The sequence below is a fragment of the Papio anubis genome, chromosome 13, assembly GCF_008728515.1.
Source record: "Papio anubis isolate 15944 chromosome 13, Panubis1.0, whole genome shotgun sequence".
NCBI lineage: Eukaryota > Metazoa > Chordata > Mammalia > Primates > Cercopithecidae > Papio > Papio anubis.
Genome location: NC_044988.1, coordinates 55400543 through 55424884, shown reverse-complemented (window position 1 = coordinate 55424884; position 24342 = coordinate 55400543). Strand labels below are relative to the sequence as shown.

Here is a 24342-nt window from a genome sequence, read left to right as displayed (position 1 = left end):
ATTGCCTTGCCTTTTGAAAAACGACCCATATTTGAAGACACATCTTCAGATACAGGATCTGATTATATTAATCTATATTAATAGATTTTTTTAGGTGTAATCTATTAGTTCCTACTGTAGAATATGAGAATTTGGCTCTCTTTCTGCCTTCCACTCACCCCATCCCATATCCATCTTTTCTGTGCTCTGACTCTTACAATTTAAGCTGTGGAATAATCGATAACTCTTCCTCAACAATTTTATGATCTCCATGTGGCTAATAATTGTTTTATTTTGGTTTTCATTTGCTTAGCTTTCTATGTATTTATCACTGATTCAACTTCAAATTCTTTGTTCGTTACCAAATCACCTCTTAAGGCATTTAGATACATTGGATATTTTACAATTTCCTCTTCGTGACAATGCAAACTTTCTGACCTGGTCTGTCTACCTCTGATGCACAACTAATCCTGGGGTTTCCCTTCATCGTTGTTTACAAAATAACTTTTTTGAACCTCATGTGTTGGATTTTTACTGTCAGTATCCTTTAGCTTTCTCTTTGTTGGTTTCTTCCTTGTTGCCTTATTGGAACATAACCTCTAGGAGCTTCCTGAAACATAGTGCATCAGTAATAAATGTTTTAAGACCTTGCAAGTCTGAAAGTGGTTTTATTTTGCCTTGCTACTGGAACGATAATTTGAATGGTTGTAGCATTCTAATTTTAAAATAATTTTCTGTCAGAATTGTGATGGAATCCATTTTATTTCATCTTTTAGTGTTACTGTTGAGAAGTCTGAAACCATTCTGATTTTTGAACTACTGTTTTTTTTCTTTCTGTAAGGCAGTCTACTTCTATCCATTGTTCCAGCCCATTGGTGGGCCCTTTTACTATGAAAACTCATGTCCATAAAGTCTGGGAAATGTTCTTCAATTAATTCCCCAATTAATTCTTTGGCTGCTTTCTCTTTATTTTTTCTGTCTTCTTTTTTCTGAAACTGTTTTTATTCAGATACTGAACTTGCTTTCTAAATTTCTCTTTTTTTTTTTCTTGTCTATAATCTCTAGCAGGTTGCCTTGACTTTTTGTGAAATTATGTCCTGTTTCATGGTTGCAATGTCTTACACCTCTAAGGATGATAAGGACAATTTTAAAAAATGTTTTAAGTTATTTTCTCCTTAATGGTCTGTTTTCCTCCAGATTGGTTTTTTTCTCGTCTCTGTTTGTTTTGATCACTGTATTTCATGCTGGAGGCTTTCCCCAGATGTCTGGTAATCTTTATTGTGTGCTCAGCCTTATGGGTAGAGAATTAAGAAGCTCCTGGGACATCTATGCTCCTGAATGGGGCTTGTTGGTTGTGAGTTTTACTGTTGAGTTGTCTGGTAGGGCCATTATATTGGGCTGATCTGCTGCCTGGAGGATGAGGGTGTGGTTTCCAGGGTTTTGTTTTGGTGGTCTTGGGCTCCAGTTCTTCACACTCCAAGACTCAACTATCCTTATGTGCCCCCATTCAAAGATTTTCACCTTTTTAAAGAAAAAGCTTCAGACTTTCGCTGAGTGCTAGCAGGACAGTTGTCTGGCTGGGTTGTCTAGCTGCCTGCCCACCCCTACCCCCGCCTTTTTTTGTCTTAATATCTAAAGTATTTTTTTAAATCAATTTAAGAAGTACTTAATGCTAACCATGTAAAACATTGTGCTAGGGACTTGGGAAGATACAAAGAACCTAATCTGGATTCTGCCATTAAGAACTTCACAGACCACTATGGAAGATGCACACAAACATCTATGCTTTGAAGTGCTAAGGGATACATATAGCAGGTAGATTTAGTGGTTTACATAATACAGGTTTTAAAACATGTTCTTTTGACTTCCTCTGGACTTATTGATAAAATGGTTTCAAAAGCATATTAAAAAACAAAAACAACACCCACTAAAATGAAGTGAACAAGTTGAAATTGGTTACCCAGATACCTTTCTTTGAAGACTTTTTCATAACGCTTCAGATTCTGAAGACTTTCGATTAGTCTTTCTTATCTTAGTTCCTGCCTCTTTGTCCTCATTTCTAGAGGTATATAGTGCTATTAATTCTTTTCCTCCATTTTTTTATTGTGAGAAAACACACATAACATAAAATTTACCATCTTAACCATTTTAAAGTGTACAGTTCGATGGTATTAAGTATATTCATAATGTGTAACCATCACCACTATCCATCTTTTAACTCTTTTTTTCCCTTTATACTGAAACTGTGTACCTGTTTAAGCAATAACTCCTCATTCTGTCCACCCCCAGACCCTGGCAACCACCATTCTACTTTATGTCTCTGTGATTTTGACAGCTCTAAGTTCCACATATAAGTGGGATCATACAGTATTTGCCTTTTTATAACTGGCTTATTTCATTTAGCATAATGTCCTCAAGGTTCTTCCATGTTGTAGCATATGTCAGAATTTCCCTCCTTTTTAAGGCTGAATAAAATTTCATGTTTATACCTCATTTTGTTTATTCATCCATTGATGGACACTTAGGTTGATGTCACATTTTAGCTATTGTGAATAATGATACTTTGAATATGGTTGTACATATATCTCTTTAAGATCCTGCTTTCATTTCCATTGGGAACATACCTAGAAATGGAATTGCTGGATCATATGGTAATTTTATTTTTAATTTTTCTAGGTATTGCCGTATTTTTTCTGTAGCAGGTGTCTTTGTTTTCACATAGCATATTCTGTATGTCTGTTAGTTCTAGTTGATTTATTTTGTTAAGTCCTCTTTTTCCTTACATGTGTTCTGTCTGATTATTCTATCCATTATTGAGATTGGGATTTTGAAGTCTTCAACTATTATTGTAGAACTATATATCACTTCAATTATGTCAGTTTTTGTTTTATATATTATGTGCATAAATGTTTATAATTGTTATATCTTCTTCCTGCACTGAACTTTTTATTAATATATAATATCCTTCTTTGTCTCTTATTTTCTTTTTTTGATTTAAGGTCAACTTCATCTGATGTTAATATAGCTACTCCTACTTTCTTTTGTTTGCTATTTTCATGGAATATCCTGTTTCATCCTATCACTTTCAGTGTATTTGTGTCTTTGGATCTAAAGTGAGTCTCTTATAAAAAGAGCACCAAGTTGGATTATGTTTTTTAAAATGGTTTCTGCCAATCTCTGTCTTTTGACTGTAGAGTTTAATTCATTTACGTTGAAAGTAATCACTGATACCATTTTGCTGTCTGTTTTCTATCTGCCTTAAAGTTTTTTTTGTCCTTCATCTCCTGCATTACTGTCTTCTTTTGTGTTTAGTTGATTTATTTATTTATTTTATTTTATTTCATTTTTGAGATGGAGTCTCGCTCTGTGGCCCAGGCTGGAGTGCAGTGGCGCAATCTTGGCTCATTGCAAGCTCCACCTCCCGGATTCACGCCACTCTGCTGCATCAGCCTCCCGAGTAGCTGGTACTATAGGCCCCTGCCACCACGCCCGGCTGATTTTTTGTATTTTTAGTAGAGACGGGGTTTCACCATGTTAGCCAGGACGGTCTCAATCTCCTGACCGTGATCTGCCCACCTCAGCCTCCCAAAGTGCTGGTATTACAGGCGTGAGCCACTGTGCCTGGCCGGGCATCAGCCTTTTAAATCCCCTTGGAAGTCACTTCAGCTCAAGAGGTAGAGGCTTGTATCAGTGGGGGGAGGTGCAACAACAATGGCTGCCTGCCTCTTTGTTGTTGCTCTATGATCAAAGCAGGCAATCAGTGATCAGAGAACAGATCTCTGATATTTGGAGGACAGGATCCTTTTTGCCAACCCTAGTTCCTACAACTGTGAGCAAGGTTCTCCGGGAACAGATGCATGGCTACCTGCCATGGGGCTAGAAGGGTGAGGTGTAGGTAACTGCTACTGTGCCAAGAGCAGGCATTGATCAAAATTAACCTCAATTTACAATCCAAGCCTTCCCCTGGAAGTTGCAAGCTTTCAATTCACTGCAGAGTTTCATAATAGTTACATCAGACAGATTCTGCCAGTACCGTTGTTGTCTAGGTGGGAAGACAGATACCTGGTGCTTCGGACTCTGCTGACTTCCCAGAATATTCTCTAGTTCTTAAGCCCTTTGTTGGTAAATTGGTTCTTCAGTTGTCCTGCTGTCTGCTAGGACTCAGGTCTCCTTTGGCCCTTACTACTTTTCTGTAGGCTTTAAATATTCAAATTGTGTTCATGTCTTTTTTTTTTTTTTTCATTCTCCTTGGCCTTGTGGGTTTAATTAAGCTTTATTTAAAAACGTAACTATTTATTGTTTTTAGTGGGATTTGGGAAGGAAGTGAAAATAGATGAGTTTAGTCTTTATCTGGAAGTCTTGTCTCTTTTTTTTTGTTTGTTTGTTTTGAGGTGGAGTCTCGCTCTGTCGCCCAGGCTGGAGTGCAGTAGCATGATCTCGGCTCACTGCAAGCTCCACCTCCCGGGTTCACGCAATTCTCCTGCCTCAGCTTCCCGAGTAGCTGGGACTACAGGCACCCACCACCGCGTCCGGCTAATTTTTTTGTATTTTTTAATAGAGACGGGGTTTCACCGTGGTCTCGATCTCCTGACCTCGTGATCCGCCCACCTCGGCCTCCCGAAGTGCTGGGATTACAGGCGTGAGCACCACGCCCGGCCTATCTGGGAGTCTTGTCTCTTTATGTGCACTTGTCTTATCTTCTTCAACTAGACTGCAAACTCTTTGATTTAGCTGAGTTAGGGATATAATTCTTTTTATCCCTCTCAGCAGCTAATTTATTGCTTTCCACACAGAAATCATAATCTGCTGGTTGAACTTGTTAAGTAAGGCAGTGATGCTAAGTGATTGATACAGATAACAAATTGGTAATCATTTTAATCCCAGGGCAATTATTAATGTACTGTGTTCCTTGATACACATAATTACATATAACATTATATATTATATAATATACTGTAGCCATTTACATATTTCTGTATTAGGTGGGTTTTTTTAAAATTGTTTTAGCTTATCAGCTATCATTAGTGTTAGTATATTTTATGCGTGGCTTAAGACAATTCTTCTTCAGTGTGGCCCAGGGAAGCCAAAAGATTTGACACCCACCCGTGTTCTAGCTATGTAGAAACACATACTATACCATACTACTGGGCACTAAGTCAATGCTTCGTAATGTGAAAAAGTCGTCACTATATTTAGGTCTTCTTAATAATACATTTCATTATCTTAATTGCACCTATGTTTCATTTAGCCAGGGATTTCTTAGGGTAACAGTCACTAATTACCTGGAGATTGAGAAAAAACTGAGTTATGATTATTTGTTGCCCTTTCTTTTTCCCTGGTTCTCTATTTCAATGTATTCTTATCAATGAAACACTAAACAAACTTCTCTTAATCTAATGTAATTCTCTATAGTAGTTCATAGGAATTATGTAAGGTTCAGTTTAAAACAATGGATTCTTAAGATAGTATGTACTCTAAAGTTTGGTCTAGACACTAAATGAAAGTGAGTGCTTTGGCAGTTTATGTCCTAGGCTAAGTCAGGGTACAGATATATATCTATTAATTATCTTGTCTTTCCAGTCCAAACAGGGGCTTTACAGAAATGCACTGTATGAGTGGCCATTCCAATTTTGTATCTTGTGTATGCATCATACCCTCAAGTGACATCTACCCTCATGGCCTAATTGCCACTGGTGGAAATGACCACAATATATGCATTTTCTCACTGGACAGTCCAATGCCACTTTATATTCTAAAAGGCCACAAAAATACTGGTGAGTATAATAATACTTCGGTATTTTTCTATTTGAAGAAGTTTTATCCCTTTGAAAGTAAAATTTACATATCCATTTTCTCAAGTTTTTATTATATTTTGTTTTATCTATAGGTGTGGCTTGGTAATGGAAACCCTTTTGGGCTATCTTAGTTTTGTAAATTCTGTTAAAAATTTGTTGTGATCAGTAAAGGTTGATACGCTTATATATGTAAAAAGTAATCTGTTCAGTTATTGGCTGGGGACAGTGGCTCACACCTATAATCCCAGCACTTTGAGAGAGTGAGATAGATTACTTGAGGCCAGGAGTTCGGGACCAGCCTGGAAAACGTGGCGAAACCCCATCTCTAATAAAAATACAAAAATTATCCAGGCGTGGTGGTGCACACCAGTAATCCTAGCTGCTCTGGAGGCTGAAGCATGAGAATGGCTACAACCCAGCAGGCAGAGGTTACAATGAGCCAAGATCCTGCCACTGCACTCCAGCCTGGGTGACAGAGTGGAGGTTGTCTCAAAAAAAAAAAAGTGTTCAGTAATAAAAGAGGCTATATAGTTTGAATATACTTCATGACTTTGGTTTTTAACTATTTTATGCAATGAATGCTTTTATTCAGGAAAACTAAAAGTATTTAATAAAAGACCCAGCCAGAAGCAGTGTGTTTAGGGCTGTGGTATTATTGAAGAGTATTTAATACATTTGCATATTATTTTCTGTGATTTGTATATATTTCTGATTCCGTGATAGTTCTGGATTTCTGTGTGGCTTAACAATTCTTTATTGTAGAATGACATGCTTAATTGGTGCACTAAGTATACTTTTTTTTAATATAAATGAAATGGTTTGGAACATTTTTCATAAACACTTTAAACTTAATTCCTTTAAAGAATTTGTATAATGTGCCACGCACCATGACTCATACATGTAATCCCAACACTTAGGGAGACTAAGACGGGAGGATTGCTAGAGGCAGTTTGAGACCAGCCTGAGCAACATAGGAAGACTCTATCTCTACAAAAAATTAAAAAATTAGCTGGACATGGTAGTGAATACTTGTAGTCCCAGCTACTCAGGAAGTTGAGGTGAGAAAATCACTTTAGCCCAGGAGTTGGAGGCTGCAGCGCCACTGCACTCCAGCCTGGGTGATAGAGTGAGACCCTGTCTCTAAAAACAAAAATAATTTTTTTTTTTTGAGACTGAGCCTTGCTCTGTCGCCCAGGCTGGAGTGCAGTGGCGTAATCTCGGCTCACTGCAAGCTCTGCCTCCCGGGTTCATGCCATTCTCCTTCCTCAGCCTCCCAAGTAGCTGGGACTACAGGTGCCTGCCACCAAGCGTGGCTAATTTTTTTGTATTTTTAGTAGAGACGGGGTTTCACCATGTTAGCCAGGATGATCTCGATCTCCTGACCTCGTAATCTGCCCACCTTGGCCTCCCAAAGTGCTGGGATTACAGGCATGAGCCACCGCACCCAGCCAACAAAAATAATTTTTTATTTTTAATAATTTTTTAATTTTAATATTAATTTATTTTGAGACAGTCTCCATCTGTCACCAGGCTGGAGTGCAGTAGTGTGATCTCGGGTCACTACAGCCTCTGCCTCCCGGGTTGAAGCAATTCTCCTGCCTCAGCCTCCAGAGTAGCTGGAATTACAGACACCCACCACCACGCCCAGCTCAGCTCATTTTTGTGTTTTATTGTATTGTTTTGTTTTGTTTTGTTTTGTTTTTAGACAGAGTCTCGCGTGGTCACCAGGCTGGAGTGCAGTGGCGTGATCTCGGCTCACTGCAACCTCTGCCTCCCGGGTTCAGGCAATTCTGCCTCAGCCTCCCGAGTAGCTGGGACTACAGGCACCCACCACCACACCCAGCTAATTTTTGTATTTTTAGTAAAGACAGGGTTTTACCATGTTGGCCAGGATGGTGTCGATCTCTTGACCTTGTGATCTGCCCGCCTTGACCTCCCAAAGTGCTGGAATTACAGGTGTGAGCCATCAAGCCCGGCCTATTTTTGTGTTTTTAGATAGGGATGGGATTTCACCATGTTGGCCAGGCTGGTCTCGAACTCCTGACCTCAGGTGATCCACCCGCCTCAGTCTCCCAAAGTACTGGGATTACAGGCGTAAGCCACTGTGCCCAACCAAAACAGAAAGAATTTTTAAATGTTTGTGTGCATATGTGTGTGTTTGTGTGAGAAATCTTCAATACAGAGTGATACAGATTTTTAAAATTTTATTATGGAAATCGAATGTACACAAAAGTAGAGGTATCTTATTTTTGTTTCATCTTCCCCTCCTTCTGCTACATTATTTAAAAATTTCTGATATTCTATTATTTCGTTTATAAATACATCCTTCATTATGTGGCTCTAAAATAGGGGATGGCAAACTTTTTCTTTAAAGGATCAGATAGTAAATACATTTTAGGCTTTTCAGGCCATATGGTTGCTATCATAACTGCTCAGCTCTGCAGTTGCAGTGCACAGCAGCTATAGACAGTAAATAAACAAACGAGCATGTCTGTGTTTCAATAACTCTTCATTTGTGAACACTGAAATTTGAATTTCATAGAATTTTCACATATTAGAAGATTGCCTTTGATTCTTTTTCTCTCAATTACTTAAATATGTAAAAGCCATTCTTAGGTTGTTAGGTGTACAAATACGGGTGGCTCACTGGCATTAGTTTGCTGACCCTTCTAAAAGATAAAGACACTCTCGTCCTCTAAAAGGAAAGAATAACCACAATATTATTATCACACCTAAAACAAAACAAAAACTAATCTATTGTCAACTATCAAAGTGAATGTTCAAATTTACCCAGTTGTGTCATAAATGTTTTTTACAGTGTATTTGAATTCTGACCCAAATAAGGTCCACATCTTTTTTTTTTTTTTTGACAGGGGAGATGGAGTCTCGCTCTTTTGTCCAGGCTGGAGCACAGTGGCGTAATCTCGGCTCACTGCAACCTCCGCCTCCCGGGTTCAAGTGATTCTCCTGTCTCAGCCTCCCAATTAGCTGGGATTACAGGTGCCCACCACCAGGCCTGGCTAAGTTTTTTGTAGTTTTAGTAGAGACGGGTTTCGCCATGTTGTCCAGGCTGGTCTCAGACTCCTGACCTCTGGTGATCCATGTTGTCCAGGCTGATATCTAACTCCTAACCTCTGGTGATCTGCCTGCCTCAGCCTCCCAAAGTGCTGGGATTACACGCATGAGCCACCGTGCCCAGCCCTACATCTTTCAATCGTCAGTTTCTTTCTTTTTTCCTTGTTGTTTGAAACCAGATTATTTTAGCTGTAGAATTTCCCACAGTCTCAATTTTACTGGTTAAAGCCTTGTTGTTCCCTTTAATGTGTTCTTCAGTCACCTATATTTCTTGTAAGCTGTTAGATAGATCTAGTAGCTTTATCAGGTTCAGAGTCAAGTTTCTGGCAACAGTACATGTGGAATTCTGTATTTTCTGTTGTATCACATCAGGAAGCACACAATATCTTTTCGTGATATTAAGATTGATCAGTGGAGCCGGGCGCAGTGGCTCGCCCCTGTAATCCCAGCACTTTGGGAGGCCGAGGCGGTTGGATCACAGGGTCAGGAGATCGAGGCCAAAACCCTGTCTCTACTAATAATACAAAAAATTAGCCGGGCGTGGTGGTGGGTGCCTGTAGTCCCAGCTACTTCAGAGGCTGAGGCAGGAGAATGGCGTGAACCCGGGAGGCAGCGCTTGCATTGAGCGGAGATTGTGCCACTGCACTCCAGCCTGGGCGACAGAGTGAGACTCTGTCTCAAAAAAAAAATAAATTAAATAAATAAATAAAGATTGATCAGTGGGTTCAAGTATTGTATCATTCATTCATTATAAAGTTCCCATCAGCCTTTCACATAATGGTAATTTTTAGCAGCTACTGATAATCATTTCCTCAATTCGATATTTTATTAAGATTAACAAAATGATTGTACTGTAATTCTAATATTATTTCTGCATTTGATCACCAACACTTTTCTGTATAGATCTTTCCACATCAACTCTGGTTACCATGTGGAACTTTTATAGAGAAAAGACAGAATAAATGCTTGCCTTGACCCTTCTCCTAAATTATTTACTGATTTTCAGAAGGAGTTGTTTACTGAATATCTTTTTTTTTCTTTACATTTCTCAAATTGTTTCATATCTGGCCATTGGAAACCTCTTTAAATTGGCTCCTATGACCTTTTAATAAGACCTTCAGTAGTCTTCCTTGCTTTCTAATATTACAGAATGTTCTAAGTTCAATTTGCACATTTCTTGCTCTAGACCTCAAACCAGCACTTTTGCCAGGAAGTCCTGTTTGTTTTTTTTCTTTTAATGGGAAATGGTATTTTATTCAATTATTTTATACTGGTTTGTAGAAGAATGTAAAGAGCACCCAAGTTACAACTATTAAGATCTCAAGCTGGGCACGGTGGTGCACGCCTGTAATCACAGCACTTTGGGAGGCCGAGGCAGGTGGATCACCTGAGGTCAGGAGTTCACGACCAGCCTGACTAACATGGTGAACTCCGTCTCTACTAAATACAAAAAAATTAGCTGGGCGTGGTGACGCGTGCCTGTAATCCTAGCTACTTGGGAGGTTGAGACAGGATAATCACTTGTGCCTGGGAGGCAGAGGTTGCAGTGAGCCAAGATCGTGCCATTGCACTCCAGCCTGGGCAACAAGAGCAAAACTCCATCTCAAAAAAAAAAAAAAAGATCTCAGTGACATAACATATGAGTATTTCTCATTAACCCTGCATGTTCAACATGGATTAATAAAGGGACTCTGTTCATCAGATTTTCTCAGGGACTCAGACTGATGGGGCTTTCTCTCCACACGTGCTTCAGTAGTTGTTGCAGCAGTCAAAGGGCAACATGGTTAATAAGGCACTGGCTGTCTGGGCGCGGTGGCTCACGCCTGTAATCCCAGCACTTTGGGAGGCCAAGGTGGGTGGAACACAAGGTCACAAGATCGGGACCAGCCTGACGAACATGGTGAAACCCCGCCTCTACTAAAAATACAAAAATTAGCCGGGTGTGGTGGCAGGCACCTGTAATCCCAGCTACTTGGGAGGCTGAGGCAGGAGAATTGCTTGAACCCAGGAAGTGGAGGTTGCAGTGAGCCGAGATCACATCACAGTAGTCCAGCCTGGTGACAGAGTGAGACTCCACCTCAAAAAAAAAAAAGAAAAAAAGGCACCAGCTTTTAAAAGCATGTGCCTTCCTTGAATGTCACAGTAGTGGATAATTTTTTAAAATCAATTTTAAAAAACACCAAAAACGTGTCTGACTGAAAGTGTCAGCTACCATTTCTGACATTTCTGTTAAAGCTGGAAAGTGTGTCGACTAATGCAAGTATCATGACTGTGCCTTAACTTCAAATGGAGGAGGAAAGTACCATCCTCCCATGCGTCCAAAAAGGGAGAGTTACCACAGCATGCTTTCTGGTCATCAATTCAGCGTCATCAGACAATCCAAAAGTCTTCTCTGAGTGATGCTAAGTATTCTAAACATCAGGGAGGAGATGCTTATAAGTAAGCTGTCACCCATACCCAGTATACAATTATGGAAAAGGAATAGGATAATCAGAGCAAACCCTCTCATTCAGAAGAGGAAGCAGTGCGGGACAACAGTTTTTAATCTAGAGCCATTCTGAAATCCAAATAAGTGGCTGTCTCAAGGATCCTGAACTCAGGGTAGAGAGAGTTTTGTGATTGCTTCCTTCTGTCTAGGAAAAAGGTTTCCCAATCCATTGTTCTTTATGGCTGTGCTTCGACCCCCCAGGATATTCTTCTTTGTAAGATAATTTTTTTTTTCTTTTTTCTTTTGAGAGAGGGTCTCGCTTTGTTGCCCATACCAAAAGGCAGTGCTGCTACAGCTCACTGCAGCCTTGACTTCCCAGGCTCAAGTGGTTCTCTTACTGGGACGACAGGTGCGTGCCACCATGCCTGATTAATTTTAAAACTTTTTTAGAGGCGGTGTCTCACTATATTGCCCAGGCTGGTCTCAAACTCCTGAGCTCAATCCAAAATGCTAGGATTACAGGCATGAGCCACTTCACCTGGCTAATTTTTCTTTCTTTTTGTTTTAAAGACAAGATCTTGCTGTGTAACCCAGGCTGAAGTGCAGTGGTATGTGATCACAGTTCACTGCAACCTCTGTGCCCTGGGCTCAAGCAGTCCTCCCACCTCAGCCTTCCAAGTGGCTGGGACCACAGGCGCATACCACCACTCTCAGCTAGTTTTTTGTACTTTTAGTAGAGATGGGGTCTCGCCACATTGCTTAGGCTGATCTCGAACTCCTGAGCTCAAGCAGTCTGCCTGCCTTGGCCTCCCAAAGTGCTGGGATTACAGGTGTGAGTCACCATGCCTGGTGTAATTTTTCGTATTTGTAATTTTTAGCCTGCATACTTTTATATCAAGAAAGACATTTAATTAACCATTTCATTACTGTTGGACTTTGAGCTTGGCTGCAGGTTTTATGGTCATTTTAATGAAAGCAATCTTAAATATATATATAAACAGTGTTTCGAAATCATTTACATTATCTCCCTATTATGATTTGTTAAAGCTGGAAGGATTGTGTATTTCACTTAAGTTCTGCTCCCTCATTTTGCAGACAAGGAATCTGATTTTGAGTAGTATTTCTGCAGTTACGTGACTTGTAAGTGCACAGATAGGCCTTGCACCTAGGCAGTCTGGCACCAGAGTCTGCTCTTGACCACTGTACTCTTGTGTGTCTCTGCTGAATTAAGCCTTAGTTAGCTAAGATACCGCCACTTCAAAGAGTGTTTTTAAAATTGGAATGCTTTAGTAACTTTCAATGTTGAGCATTTTTCTATATGAAAATGTGTTATCTAATGATGTTTTTTCCTTAGTTTGTAGTCTATCATCTGGAAAATTTGGGACATTACTTAGTGGTTCATGGGACACCACTGCTAAAGTCTGGCTGAATGACAAGTGCATGATGACCTTGCAGGTACAGTAGTTCTGTGTAAATATTCTAAAGAATAATTAAATTGAATGATTCTGTGGCAACTTAAATTGATACTCATTTTACTCACAGGGTCATACAGCTGCAGTGTGGGCGGTAAAGATCTTACCTGAACAGGGCTTAATGTTGACTGGATCAGCAGACAAGACTATTAAACTGTGGAAGGCTGGAAGATGTGAGAGGACTTTTGCAGGTAAGATCAGGGTAGACAAGTTTTATAATATCATTCCTTTTTATTTGCGCAGATATTTTTTCTCAGAAGTTTAAAAGCATTTGAAAATATTTGAAAACATTAGTATATTTAAGCTACTAATTTGAGTTAATGTAATTTTTCTGATGAGTTAATATCTAATACCTTTAAAAAAGATATAATGAGACCTCTCATAAAACAGCCAGGTGTAGACTGATAAATAGCTGTCTGATAAGCTATATATAATATGTGTATGTGCTCTGCATATATGTATGTAAATTTTGGTACATAGTTATATTCTTGGTTGTCATTTTAATACTTTTAGCCTGAAACTTCTAAACATAAGCCTTATTGATGGTTAGTCAGCAGTGTTATCTTCATATATGGAAGAAAGCATTATTAATGTCTTTATATTGAAGCACATTGTTTATAATGGATTTCAGGCTTTGTTTATGTTGTGGTTTGTGGTGAGTATTTTTTTTAAGCCCCAGCTATTAAATAATGCCAATACTGATGCATCTGCTATCTAATAGTAATATCACTGATTTATTTGTAGAGTACTTAAATTTTTACTGTGAATTTTAATTGCTGTTGTTTTTCCTCTCTTTTTGAATTTTTTCCTTAAAAGTTGGTAACTACCCTAGATAATATGCAAGAGGTCCCTTTGTACAGATAAAAGTGTCTTTTGGCTGGGCGTGGTGACTCACACCTGTAATCCCAGCCCTTTGGGAGGCTGAGGTGGGTGGATCACTTGGGACCAGGAGTTCGAGACCAGCCTCAGCAACATGGTGAAACCCTGTCTCTATTAAAAATTTTAAAAAGGCTGTGTGCGGTGGCCACACCTGTAATCCCAGCACTTTGGGAGGCCGAGGCGGGTGGATCACAAGGTCAAGAGATCAAGACCATCCTGGCCAACATGGTGAAACCCTGTCTCTACTAAAAATACAACTGGGCGTGGTGGTGCGCACCTGTAATCCCAGCTACTCGAGAGGCTGAGGCAGGAGAACTGCTTGAACCCGGGAGGTGGAGGTTATAGTGAGCCGAGATTGTGCCACTATACTCCAGCCTGGCGATGGAGCAAGACTCTGTCTCAAAAAAATAAAATAAATATAAATAAAAATACAAAAAAATTAGCCAGGCATAGTAATGCACGCCTGTAATTCCAGCTATTTGGGAGGCTGAGGCACAAGAATCTCTTGAACCCTGGAGGCAGAGGTTGCAGTGAGCAGAGATAGCTCCATTGCACTCCAGCATAGGCAACAAAGTGAGACTCTGTCTCACAAAAGCAAGAAAGAGAAACAAAAAAAGTATCTTTTGATGGAAAGTGGATGATGACTAAACATCCTTTTATTTCTGCTTCAATATATATTATATATATGTATCAATCATTATTAATCTGTGATAGCTAATCTAAGTCAACAAATACTGAACATAGGAAATCTGACTTCTGATCTCCTTCACAAGCTTCAGAGAATGTTTTGTTCTTAAATTTATGGGCTATTCTTTGTTTTATATTTCTATTATGTTTGAATATTATGTATTTTATAAGTTACTCTTGTTATTTGGGAAGAAAAATTAAAAATGAATTATCAGGTGGAAATGAATTGTTGGGATCAAAATACTATTTCTAGAGGTTTTTGGAGAAGACAGGATGAATATAAAATAACTTCTCAAGACTGATGATAAAAAAATATTGCTAAACCTTAAATACAAATTTTGGTTACCAGACTTTCAACAGAAAATAAGATTTCTCTAACTTGAAAATTAATTTTTACTACTCACTGATATGTTTTATAATGTTTGTAAAATGTATAAAGCCATCAGCCAAATTATCTGTTTTATTGATATGCATTATTGTTTTTTAATGCAGGGCATGAAGACTGTGTAAGAGGTTTGGCAATTTTGAGTGAAACAGAATTTCTTTCCTGTGCAAATGATGCTAGTATTAGAAGGTGGCAAATCACTGGCGAGTGTCTTGAAGTATATTATGGACATACAAATTATATTTATAGCATATCCGTTTTTCCAAATTGTAGAGGTAAGGTTATATTATGTATTTAATGTTTTGTATTGATCATTCCGTCCCATTTGTGAGATGGAAGGAGGAGGGCTGATTACTGTCTGTGGGGACTTGAATAATTTAGTAAATTTATTTCGTAAGTATCTTTCTCCTGTTTACAAAGAAGAAAATTGTATGGCGATCTTTGTATTAATTCAGATTACATTGTTGTGTTGTAAAAAGTTCTTGGGTATCTGAAGAAAGACTTTGTAAGATGTGACATGAATAAAAAATGTGATTTTGAAGTTGTATATGTTGTAGGTGACAAAACATATGAAATTTAAAGCTGTAATTTTAAAACTCGTTGGGTTTCAGAAAGTGTATCCGGAAAGATGGTATGTATAAATGTACTTAATTTTATTTATTCAAACTAATACTTCCTATGTTCATTAATTTTAGACTTTGTGACAACAGCAGAGGACAGATCTCTGAGAATCTGGAAACATGGGGAATGTGCTCAAACCATCCGACTTCCAGCTCAGTCTATATGGTGCTGCTGTGTGCTCGACAATGGTGACATTGTGGTTGGTGCGAGGTATTTATATCCTAGTCAGTCATTAAATGTTATGTGTCTAGGCCTTCAGTAGGCACTAGAGTGTAATAGAGATAAGCCATGAGGAATTTCAGGTGTCTTGGGAAGACTATATGGACACTTCAATTACTAAACAAAACAGTAGTAGATTTTATAGCTTTCACATTAAGTGATGCATGATGTACCAGTATTGTACTGCAATTGTGCAGTCAAGATATTGACTACAAAAGAAGTTAGAGAAGGTAGAGATTGGTGTGGGAAAACTTTCTGTAGAAGAAGTTTGAATTGGATTTTGGAAGATTATGAGTAAGAAAAGGTACGTGAATTTTTGTCAAAGCTAAGAGTATAAGTTTCCTTCGTGAGAATGAATGCAGCATGCCTAGGAAGTGAAGGAAAATGGTGGAGTACTGATGCTGGGATAATAGGTACAATGGGGCTTAACTGTGGAGAAACTTTAGTGCTTTCATGCCAGGCATTTTTTAGATTCATTGCTTGGGGTTAAAGGGTTGTGGTTCTTGAGCAAGAAATAGAATTGAAGCAGAACTTACGAATTATTAAATGTGTAGATTGGATTTAACTACTGGTGACAATGGACAGGAAAGTACATTAGAAAGCAAATACAGTAGGAGTGTGAAGTTATAAGACATTGGCCCCACAATGCTAATGGGTAGGAAATAAATAAATGAGATAATTTATTTATTTCATTTATTTATTATCTCAGAAGGAAAACAGTCAGAAAAAGGATGAAAGAAAAGGATAAAGCTTCAAACTGTTGGTGATTGGAAGTCCCCATTAATAAAAATGGAGAAGTGGGAGAATTGGTTGGTACAGAAGGTGATGACTGTGGCCTTAGACTTCCTGAGGTCTGCAGTGGTGGTGAGCCACACTCATGCCAGTGGATCATGGTCATTTGAACTGGAGCCTAGTATAAGAACTGAGGCTAAGATAAAGATTTCGCAAAGCTTCCAAAAGCAAACCATAGAACACCATTCTCTGAGAGAAGAAATACAGGGGAGGAACAGAAGACTAAGAACTGAGTTTTATGATACACCATTAGTAGAGAAAAAGAAGCTAGTAGGTTAAACAAAACAAAGCAATTCAAATGTTGAAATTTCTGGGAGACAGAAAAGGAAAGATTTTGGAGGGAGATTGTCATCAGTGTCAAAAAGTGTTTGAGGAGTCAAGGAATGGTAAGTTTGGAAAGCATTTGGATTTGAAAGATGTTGTTAGTGACTTTTGGCATCAATCACATTTTGAATGGAAAATGATAGGAAAAAAGGCAAATAAGAGGAAATAAAGGGTTGGAGGAGATGGATGAAGGATCGTAGACTACTCTATAATGCTACTGTAGCATTGAAAGCAATAAGAAGGCCAGCTGCTGTGGCTCACACTTGTAATCCCAGCACTTTGGGAGGTCAGGGGGGAGGATCGCTTGAGCTCCAGAGTTCGAGACTATCCTGGGTGAGCTCCTGAGACCCTGTCTCCACAAAGAAAATTCTTTAATTAGCTGGGCGTGGTGGCATGCATCTGTAGTCCCAGCTGCTCAGGAGGCTGAGGTGGGAGGATTGCTTGGGCCCGGGAATTTGGGGTTGCAGTGAGCTGTGATTGCCGCCGCTGCACTCCAGCCTAGGTGACAGTGGGACCCTGTCTCAAAAAAAAAAAAAAAGAAGAAAAAGAAGGTGACAGCTATAAGGGATAGAGGGTCTAATAAAGTGAGTGTTTTGTTTTTTGGCTGGGACAGGGGGTGATTTATAGGCTTAGTTTTTTTCCCCCCAAGCATATTTGAAGTTGAAGAAAAACCAATAGAAAGAGTGATACACATGTTTGTGGATGATTAAGTTAGAAACAGGTTTCCTGTAGAATGGGCCAGGATTAATACAACTGAAAGTGTCTAATTTGCTTCTCCTATCTCAACATTTAGAATTAAGAAATCATGGAGATGAAGTAATTTTTCTGAGAAAAGAGGTTAAGATTGGCCATCTAATCCAAACATTAGGCCATTGTTTTTTCCCCTTGATTGAAGTTACATTGCTAGTTACTGGCATAGTAAAGGAAGACCATATTTTTCTACTGAACATCTGCTAATTTTAAGCCCTACGTTGGGTCTTTGAGCCCTTTATAAACTAAACTAGCCCACTACCCTTCTCTATATGGTAATAACTATATAATATTGACTTTAAAACTACATACTATAGTTCTAGATTTTTACGATGGTAAATATTTAACTTGGAATTGGAACTTGTGTAAAATACGTATTTCTCTGTTCTTTGTCAATAATTTGTCTATTAAATAGTTGACATAATAGTAGTATGTGCTGAAGTCAGCACAGTGCTATAATCAGCAATTAATACATGCTAATGTTTCTCCTTCACAAATACAGATGATTTTTACTTTGGATCATTCAGGTGTGATAATGTTAATGTATTATGGCAATGACTTTTTAAATCAGTTTATTTTTCCTTACAGTGATGGCATTATTAGAGTGTTTACAGAATCAGAAGATCGAACAGCAAGTGCTGAAGAAATCAAGGCTTTTGAAAAAGAGCTGTCTCATGCAACCATTGATTCTAAAACTGGCGATTTAGGGGACATCAATGCTGAGCAGCTTCCTGGGAGGGAACATCTTAATGAACCTGGTAAGTATTTTATTGTACCTAGTAGGAAAAATTCACCATATTTGGCTTTTGGAATAATTAAGAGAAGAAAAATAAATGTTGTTTTGCTCGTGTTTTAGTGTTACTCTCATTGCTAGATGCTGATTTTTGAGAATTTCTACTATTATATATAATCACTATGAGAAACCATGTTCTTGCTTCTGTCTCACAGTAGACTTTGAATTAAGCTTCTCATAAACAGGAATTAAAAAGTAAATCTCCCAAGTCTTAGACCATTTACAGTAGGCATTCAAAAGGCACTCATTTAATACTTTTTGGTTGATTGGATTCTCTAAGAGGGGTTGTACAAACTGAATATTAGAACGAGTTTAAATACATAATTAGCCAGGTGTGATGGCATGTTCCTATAGTCCCAGCTACTCGGGAGGCTGAAGTGGGAGGATGATTGAGCCCAGCAGGTCGAGGCTGAGCTGAGACCACACTATTGCACTCCAGCACAGGTGACAGAGTGTGACTGTGTCTCAAAAAAAAAAAAAGAGTTTAAATCAAGCATTGTCTGTGTAATGAGTTGGGAATCATTTGAGTTCGAAATCAGGAGACAGTAGTCATCTCAAATGAAATCTTGTGTTGGATGTATCTCTTGACTGCGTAATTATACCAGTGCTTCTAAAAGCTTGATTCATGGACCTCTGGGGATTCTGAGATCCTTTCAGGATGTCCATGAGGTCAAAACTAATTTTTGTAATACCAGATATTATTTGAATTTTGTACATTGTGTTAATGTTTGCACTTATGGTACAAAAACAATGGTGGGTGAAACCATTGGTTCATTAGTATGTAAATCAGGGCAGGGGCATTAAGCCATTCTGGTAATGTTCTATTTGCATGCAGTGTTTTTTTTTTTTTTTTTTTAATGGTTTGCCATTAAGCATGTCCTTGATGAGGCATTAACATTAAGAATTATAAATTTTATTACATTTTGACACGTCTTTTTAAATATTCTGGGTGAGAAAACATAAAGTAGACATAAAATAAATCAAAATACTACAGTGTCTCAAAGAAAAGAACTTGTGCCGTCATTTGAGTTGCAGGCTAAACTGCCAGTTTTTTCATGGAGTGCTATTTTTATTTGAAAGAATGACTATGGTTATTTAGGCTTTGGTATTTGGCAGGCTTTTTTGGAAAATGAACAAAGTGAGCATGTTCCCTCAAGGAAAATAACTGACAATATATGTTGCCAAAGATAAAATTCAAGTGTTTGAGTGAAAATTGAAATTTGGGAAAAATGTATCTCCACCAGGAACTTAGTAGCTTCCCATTTGTATTGATACCAGTGATAATATTAACAAATGCCATTTTTTAATGTGGAATAATAAACTATATAAATATGCAGAAGATCTGCGTAAGTCATTGGACCATTATTTTCCATATGACTAGTATCTCATACCAACTCAGACATGGGTAAAAGAGCCATTCAAAGTGCAAGATGGCCGGGCACAGTGGCTTATGCCTGTAATCCCAGCACTTTGGGAGGCCAAGGCGGGTGGATCACGAGGTCAGGAGATTGAGACTATCCTGGCCAACATGGTGAAACCCTGTGTCTACTAAAAATATAAAAACAAAATTAGCTGGGTGTGGTGGCAGGCGCCTGTAGTCCCAGCTACTTGGGAGGCTGAGGTGGGAGAATGGCATGAACCTGGGAGGCAGAGATTGCAGTGAGCCGAGATCGCGCCACTGCACTCCAGCCTGGGTGACAGAGCAAGACTCGGTCTCAAAAAAAAAAAAAAAAAAAGAAAAAAGGGCAAGATAGACCAGTGGATTTTAGTATAATAGAGCATGAAAAATTCATTGATGCTGTTTCAGATTGTACACTATAACCTTTAAAAAACTAGTATTTCTGGCCTATCCACATTTTCTGAAAAGACTCGTCTTCTCTTTTTCAGCCACCCCCGTGTGTTGGCTGGATTTTCTTTATGTGGTCAACCAAAATAACAAATTGAAACAGATTAAGATGGGGTAAGAGGGGAGATTAAAGTATGATGGTCTAGGCCAGAAGCGGCATATATCACACCCACCCAGATTCCACTGACCATTACTCAGTAATGTGACATCATGTGACTGCCCGATGGCATGGGGGCTAGATAATGTAGTCTCTGGCTAGACAACTACAGCTGTATCCAATGGAAGAAGAGCATGATTCTTTGGAGGATGGATAGCTGTCTCCGTCACTGAAGGCTTTGTTGAGAACATGACATTTGTGTAAAGTCATTAAAGAGGCAAAGGAGCAAATACTGCCAATATCTGTGTAAAGAGTATCATAGGCAGAATAAACAGCCAGTGCAAAGGCTCTGTGGCTGAAATTGGCAGATGAGGGGACAGGGGGAGTAGTAGAAAGTAAGATCATATAGGGTAGTAGGGACAATTTATATTTGGTCTTGTACACTACTCAAGAGTTTAGGCTTTTACCAAGTGAGATTAGAAGCATTGATGGGTTTCAAGCAGTAGAGTGTCAGGACCTAGTTAAACTTTTGAAAAAATTCCTGAGGTTGCTGGGTGGAATATACACTGTCAGGGGCCAAGAGCACAGGTAAGAGGCCATTGAATCAACCCAACTGAGAAATGATGGTGGCTTGGACCAAGGGATGATGATGGAGATGTTAAGGAGACAGTTTTCTGGATATAAAGAATGAGCTGGGCCGGGCGTGGTGGCTCAAGCCTATAATCCCAGCATTTTGGGAGGCCGAGATGGGCAGATCACGAGGTCAGGATATCGAGACCATCGTGGCTAACACAGTGAAACCCCATCTCTACTGAAAAAATACAAAATACTAGCCGGGCGAGGTGGCGGGCACCTGTAGTCCCAGCTACTCGGGAGGCTGAGGCAGGAGAATGGGGTGAACCCGGGAGATGGAGCTTGCAGTAAGCTGAGATCTGGCCACTGCACTCCAGCCTGGGCGACAGAGTGAGACTCCATCTAAAAAAAAAAAAAAAAAAGACTGAGCTGATAGAAGTAGCTGAAGCGGGTGCTGAGAAGTAGCTGAAGGAGCTATGCGGTTGAGAGAAAGGTATCAGACTTTCCTACTTTTCAGCCTGAGCCACTGGATTAATGGAGAGCCATTTATGGAATGAAATGTGTTAGGAAGATACATTCACTAATAAAACTTGTTTTATTTTTGATGGGTCAGTTGCTTCCTAGTGGAATCACGTTTTGTTAACCTTCCTTTGACTAATAATATTTCCTTTTAACTGTTATTTTTTTTTTGGCCACTTTCTAGTAAAATTACATTTTTAAATATTTAATACAATTTTATTTTAAAACAAAACCCGTATGCTCTTGTGTGTAAATTTTAATGTTAAGAATTTTCTATCTAAATGTTTTTCAATTTTACACTGCCATTCTACCTTTGATTCTTAAAATTTTTATTTTAAGGTACTAGAGAAGGACAGACTCGTCTAATCAGAGATGGGGAGAAAGTCGAAGCCTATCAGTGGAGTGTTAGTGAAGGGAGGTGGATAAAAATTGGTGATGTTGTTGGCTCATCTGGTGCTAATCAGCAAACATCTGGAAAAGTTTTATATGAAGGGAAAGTATGTCGACTTCTACTTTCTAATTACTGTTATCTTAAATCATTAGGCAAATTAAAGGTTTCCTTTGCCCCATAGTGATAAAATTTTCTTTGTTTTGACATTTAAAAATACATTACTGTGTGGGATAATAATCTTTTTTTTTTCCTTGTCTTGAAATAGATATTTTAAAAGTATCTTTCCATGTAGTGAGAGCTGCATTTGATAGACAAATTAGCAATTGTCTGTCACTTAGTAATTTCTATACAAAAGCTGTTCCCAGCCATTTTGTATTGGGAGCTTCTGTGCCACCTTTCATCTAATACCTCATGCCTGGCTATATTTAACTTGACAAGACATGAGGGACCCTGCAGGGCAGTGCTTAAAATGCTGGCATGTTTTGGTGAGTAGGGCACAGTAACAGCTGATAATTTTGACGTTGGTATCAACTAGTTGGAAACTCTCCTTTGGCTCTAGAATTAATATGTAGTTGTAATCCATCTTTCATCCTCACCCCCATCCCCTAATGAAATACTAATTTTGCATCACATGCAGATGGGGGCTATTAATCTTTATCTGCCAAAAAGGAAGATTTTAGCACTGTACTTTGGAGAAAATTTAAGTACTATAATTATTAAAATAAAGAACACATCTGTGTTATCTTGTATGTCATTAATATATGTGAACAGATAAATTAATAAACATGTGTCTCCTTTTTATATTCCTACTTTAGGAATTTGATTATGTTTTCTCAATTGATGTCAATGAAGGTGGACCATCATATAAATTGCCATATAATACCAGTGATGATCCCTGGTTAACTGCATACAACTTCTTACAGAAGAATGATTTGAATCCTATGTTTCTGGATCAAGTGGCTAAATTTATTATTGATAACACAAAAGGTCAAATGTTGGGACTTGGGAATCCCAGCTTTTCAGATCCATTTACAGGTAAGTTAGTGTTTATATTGAGTCTTACATATTTCCATTAGTGTTGATTGATACTTTTGATGTTTTCAAACACTCATGTGATTAGCTTTTTCAATAAATACCAACATCTACAACAAAGTTTTACTCCACATTCGTATGTTTAAGCCTCAAATTATGTAGTAATTCTGTATTTTACAGAAATAATAGTAAATTGTTGTCTTTCAAAAATACAATCATACTATAATGGAATTTCAGTTATTTGAAACAAAAACAAACTTGTAAGTTCTTTTATATAGTGTTTCTTTTTAAAAATTATATTTTGGCAAAATTTAGTAAATAATTCTTTTTTCACGTGAGGCTAAATTGGTCAGTCATGCATCAAATCTAAAGGTGAGCCCTGTGGGTAGTTTTAGTTTATATGTGATATATATTCTACAAGTTCATTTTAAGTTAGTTGTTTGTAACATCATATGCAATATCTCAGATGTTATAAATGCAGTTAGGTGCTCATAACAGTCTGTAAATTGTAATGCTGGTGGTACTAGTCCAAATTCTGGCTCCTAAGAAGTGGAATCTAATCCTAGTACTATTAATGTGAGTTCTGGAGGCTGGTTAAGAGGAAATAAAATGCCTCCTCCAAATAACATTTTGAGATAGGCACTTGACTGTTAATGTTTTCCTCTCGTCATTTCTGACTCACATTTTTCATGTGCTAGTGCTCTTCCTTGTTTAAAAGGACCTCATATTGTATTCCTGTCTCAAATCCTTATGTAGATCCACCTTTTCTTCCCTGAAAGCTACTCCACATTCCCAAATTATCTTTTCTCCTTCTACTTCAAAATTTCATTGCCCATTCATATAATAAAACTAATGTTTCCTGCATCTTGATTTAAATAGAATTATCAGGTCAGGTGCGATGGCTCATGCCAGCACTTCGGGAGGCCGAGGCAGGCAGATCACAAGGTCAGGAGTGCAAGACCAGTCTGGCCAACATAGTGAAACCCCATCTCTACTAAAAAAGAAATACAAAAAATTAGCCAGATGTGGTGGATATGTGCCTGTAATCCTAGCTCCTTGGGAGACTGAGGCAGGAGAATCACGTGAACCCGGGAGGCAGAGGTGGCAGTGAGCTGAGATTGCGCCATTGCACTCCAGCCTGGGCGACAGTGCAAGATTCCGTCTGAAAAAAATTAAAAATTAAAAAAAAAAATTATCAAAGTAACTCACTACTGAATTACAGATGATCTGATCCTCCAAATACTTGCACTTAAAAAGAAAATAAGTGCTTAGTATCCGGATATTTTTGTTGTTGGAATTTTAGACTATAGTTCAAAAGAGTGAACACAGATTGTAGTACTGTGTAAGCTATTTTGCATGCGGGATACAGGAAAGGAATTAAAGCAGCTGACTTTGTCTGGAAACCTAGGAAGCACTTGGCTTGTTTTGCCCTTCTAAGACTCTTAACTTTATAAGCATCCTTACTTTTTTTTTGTTTTTGTGGACAACCTGATTATTTCCCTAGAGGTACTAACAAAACATAGGCACATATGCCACACATTCGTAAATGTATAAATGGAAATCTCTTTCCTTTGTAGTTTTCATCCCCTTTCTAATTCTCTTCTCCAGTGGGTTGTAAGCTTCAGTGGATATTAGCAATTTTGTTCCCTACTGGATCCCCAGCACTGAGTCCATTGTTTGACACA

The 24342-nt window shown here is 38.5% G+C and overlaps 1 protein-coding gene across 2 annotated transcripts in view; it reads left to right on the top strand.

Moving 5' to 3' along the window:
• Positions 1-24342, top strand: part of PLAA (phospholipase A2 activating protein) — a 41213-nt gene that overhangs the window by 4413 nt on the left and 12458 nt on the right. Inside the window, exons 1-9 of one of the 2 annotated variants that reach the window (XM_031654288.1) lie at positions 705-1794; positions 5560-5753; positions 12632-12732; positions 12820-12940; positions 14808-14975; positions 15396-15531; positions 17995-18164; positions 21574-21731; positions 22441-22660. In XM_031654288.1, the coding sequence (XP_031510148.1) occupies positions 1739-1794; positions 5560-5753; positions 12632-12732; positions 12820-12940; positions 14808-14975; positions 15396-15531; positions 17995-18164; positions 21574-21731; positions 22441-22660 (1324 nt within the window). In that variant the 5' untranslated portion in view covers positions 705-1738. Of the gene's footprint in view, positions 1-704; positions 1795-5559; positions 5754-12631; positions 12733-12819; positions 12941-14807; positions 14976-15395; positions 15532-17994; positions 18165-21573; positions 21732-22440; positions 22661-24342 lie in introns of those variants that run through there. The other variant, XM_009188660.4, reaches the window with a different exon arrangement.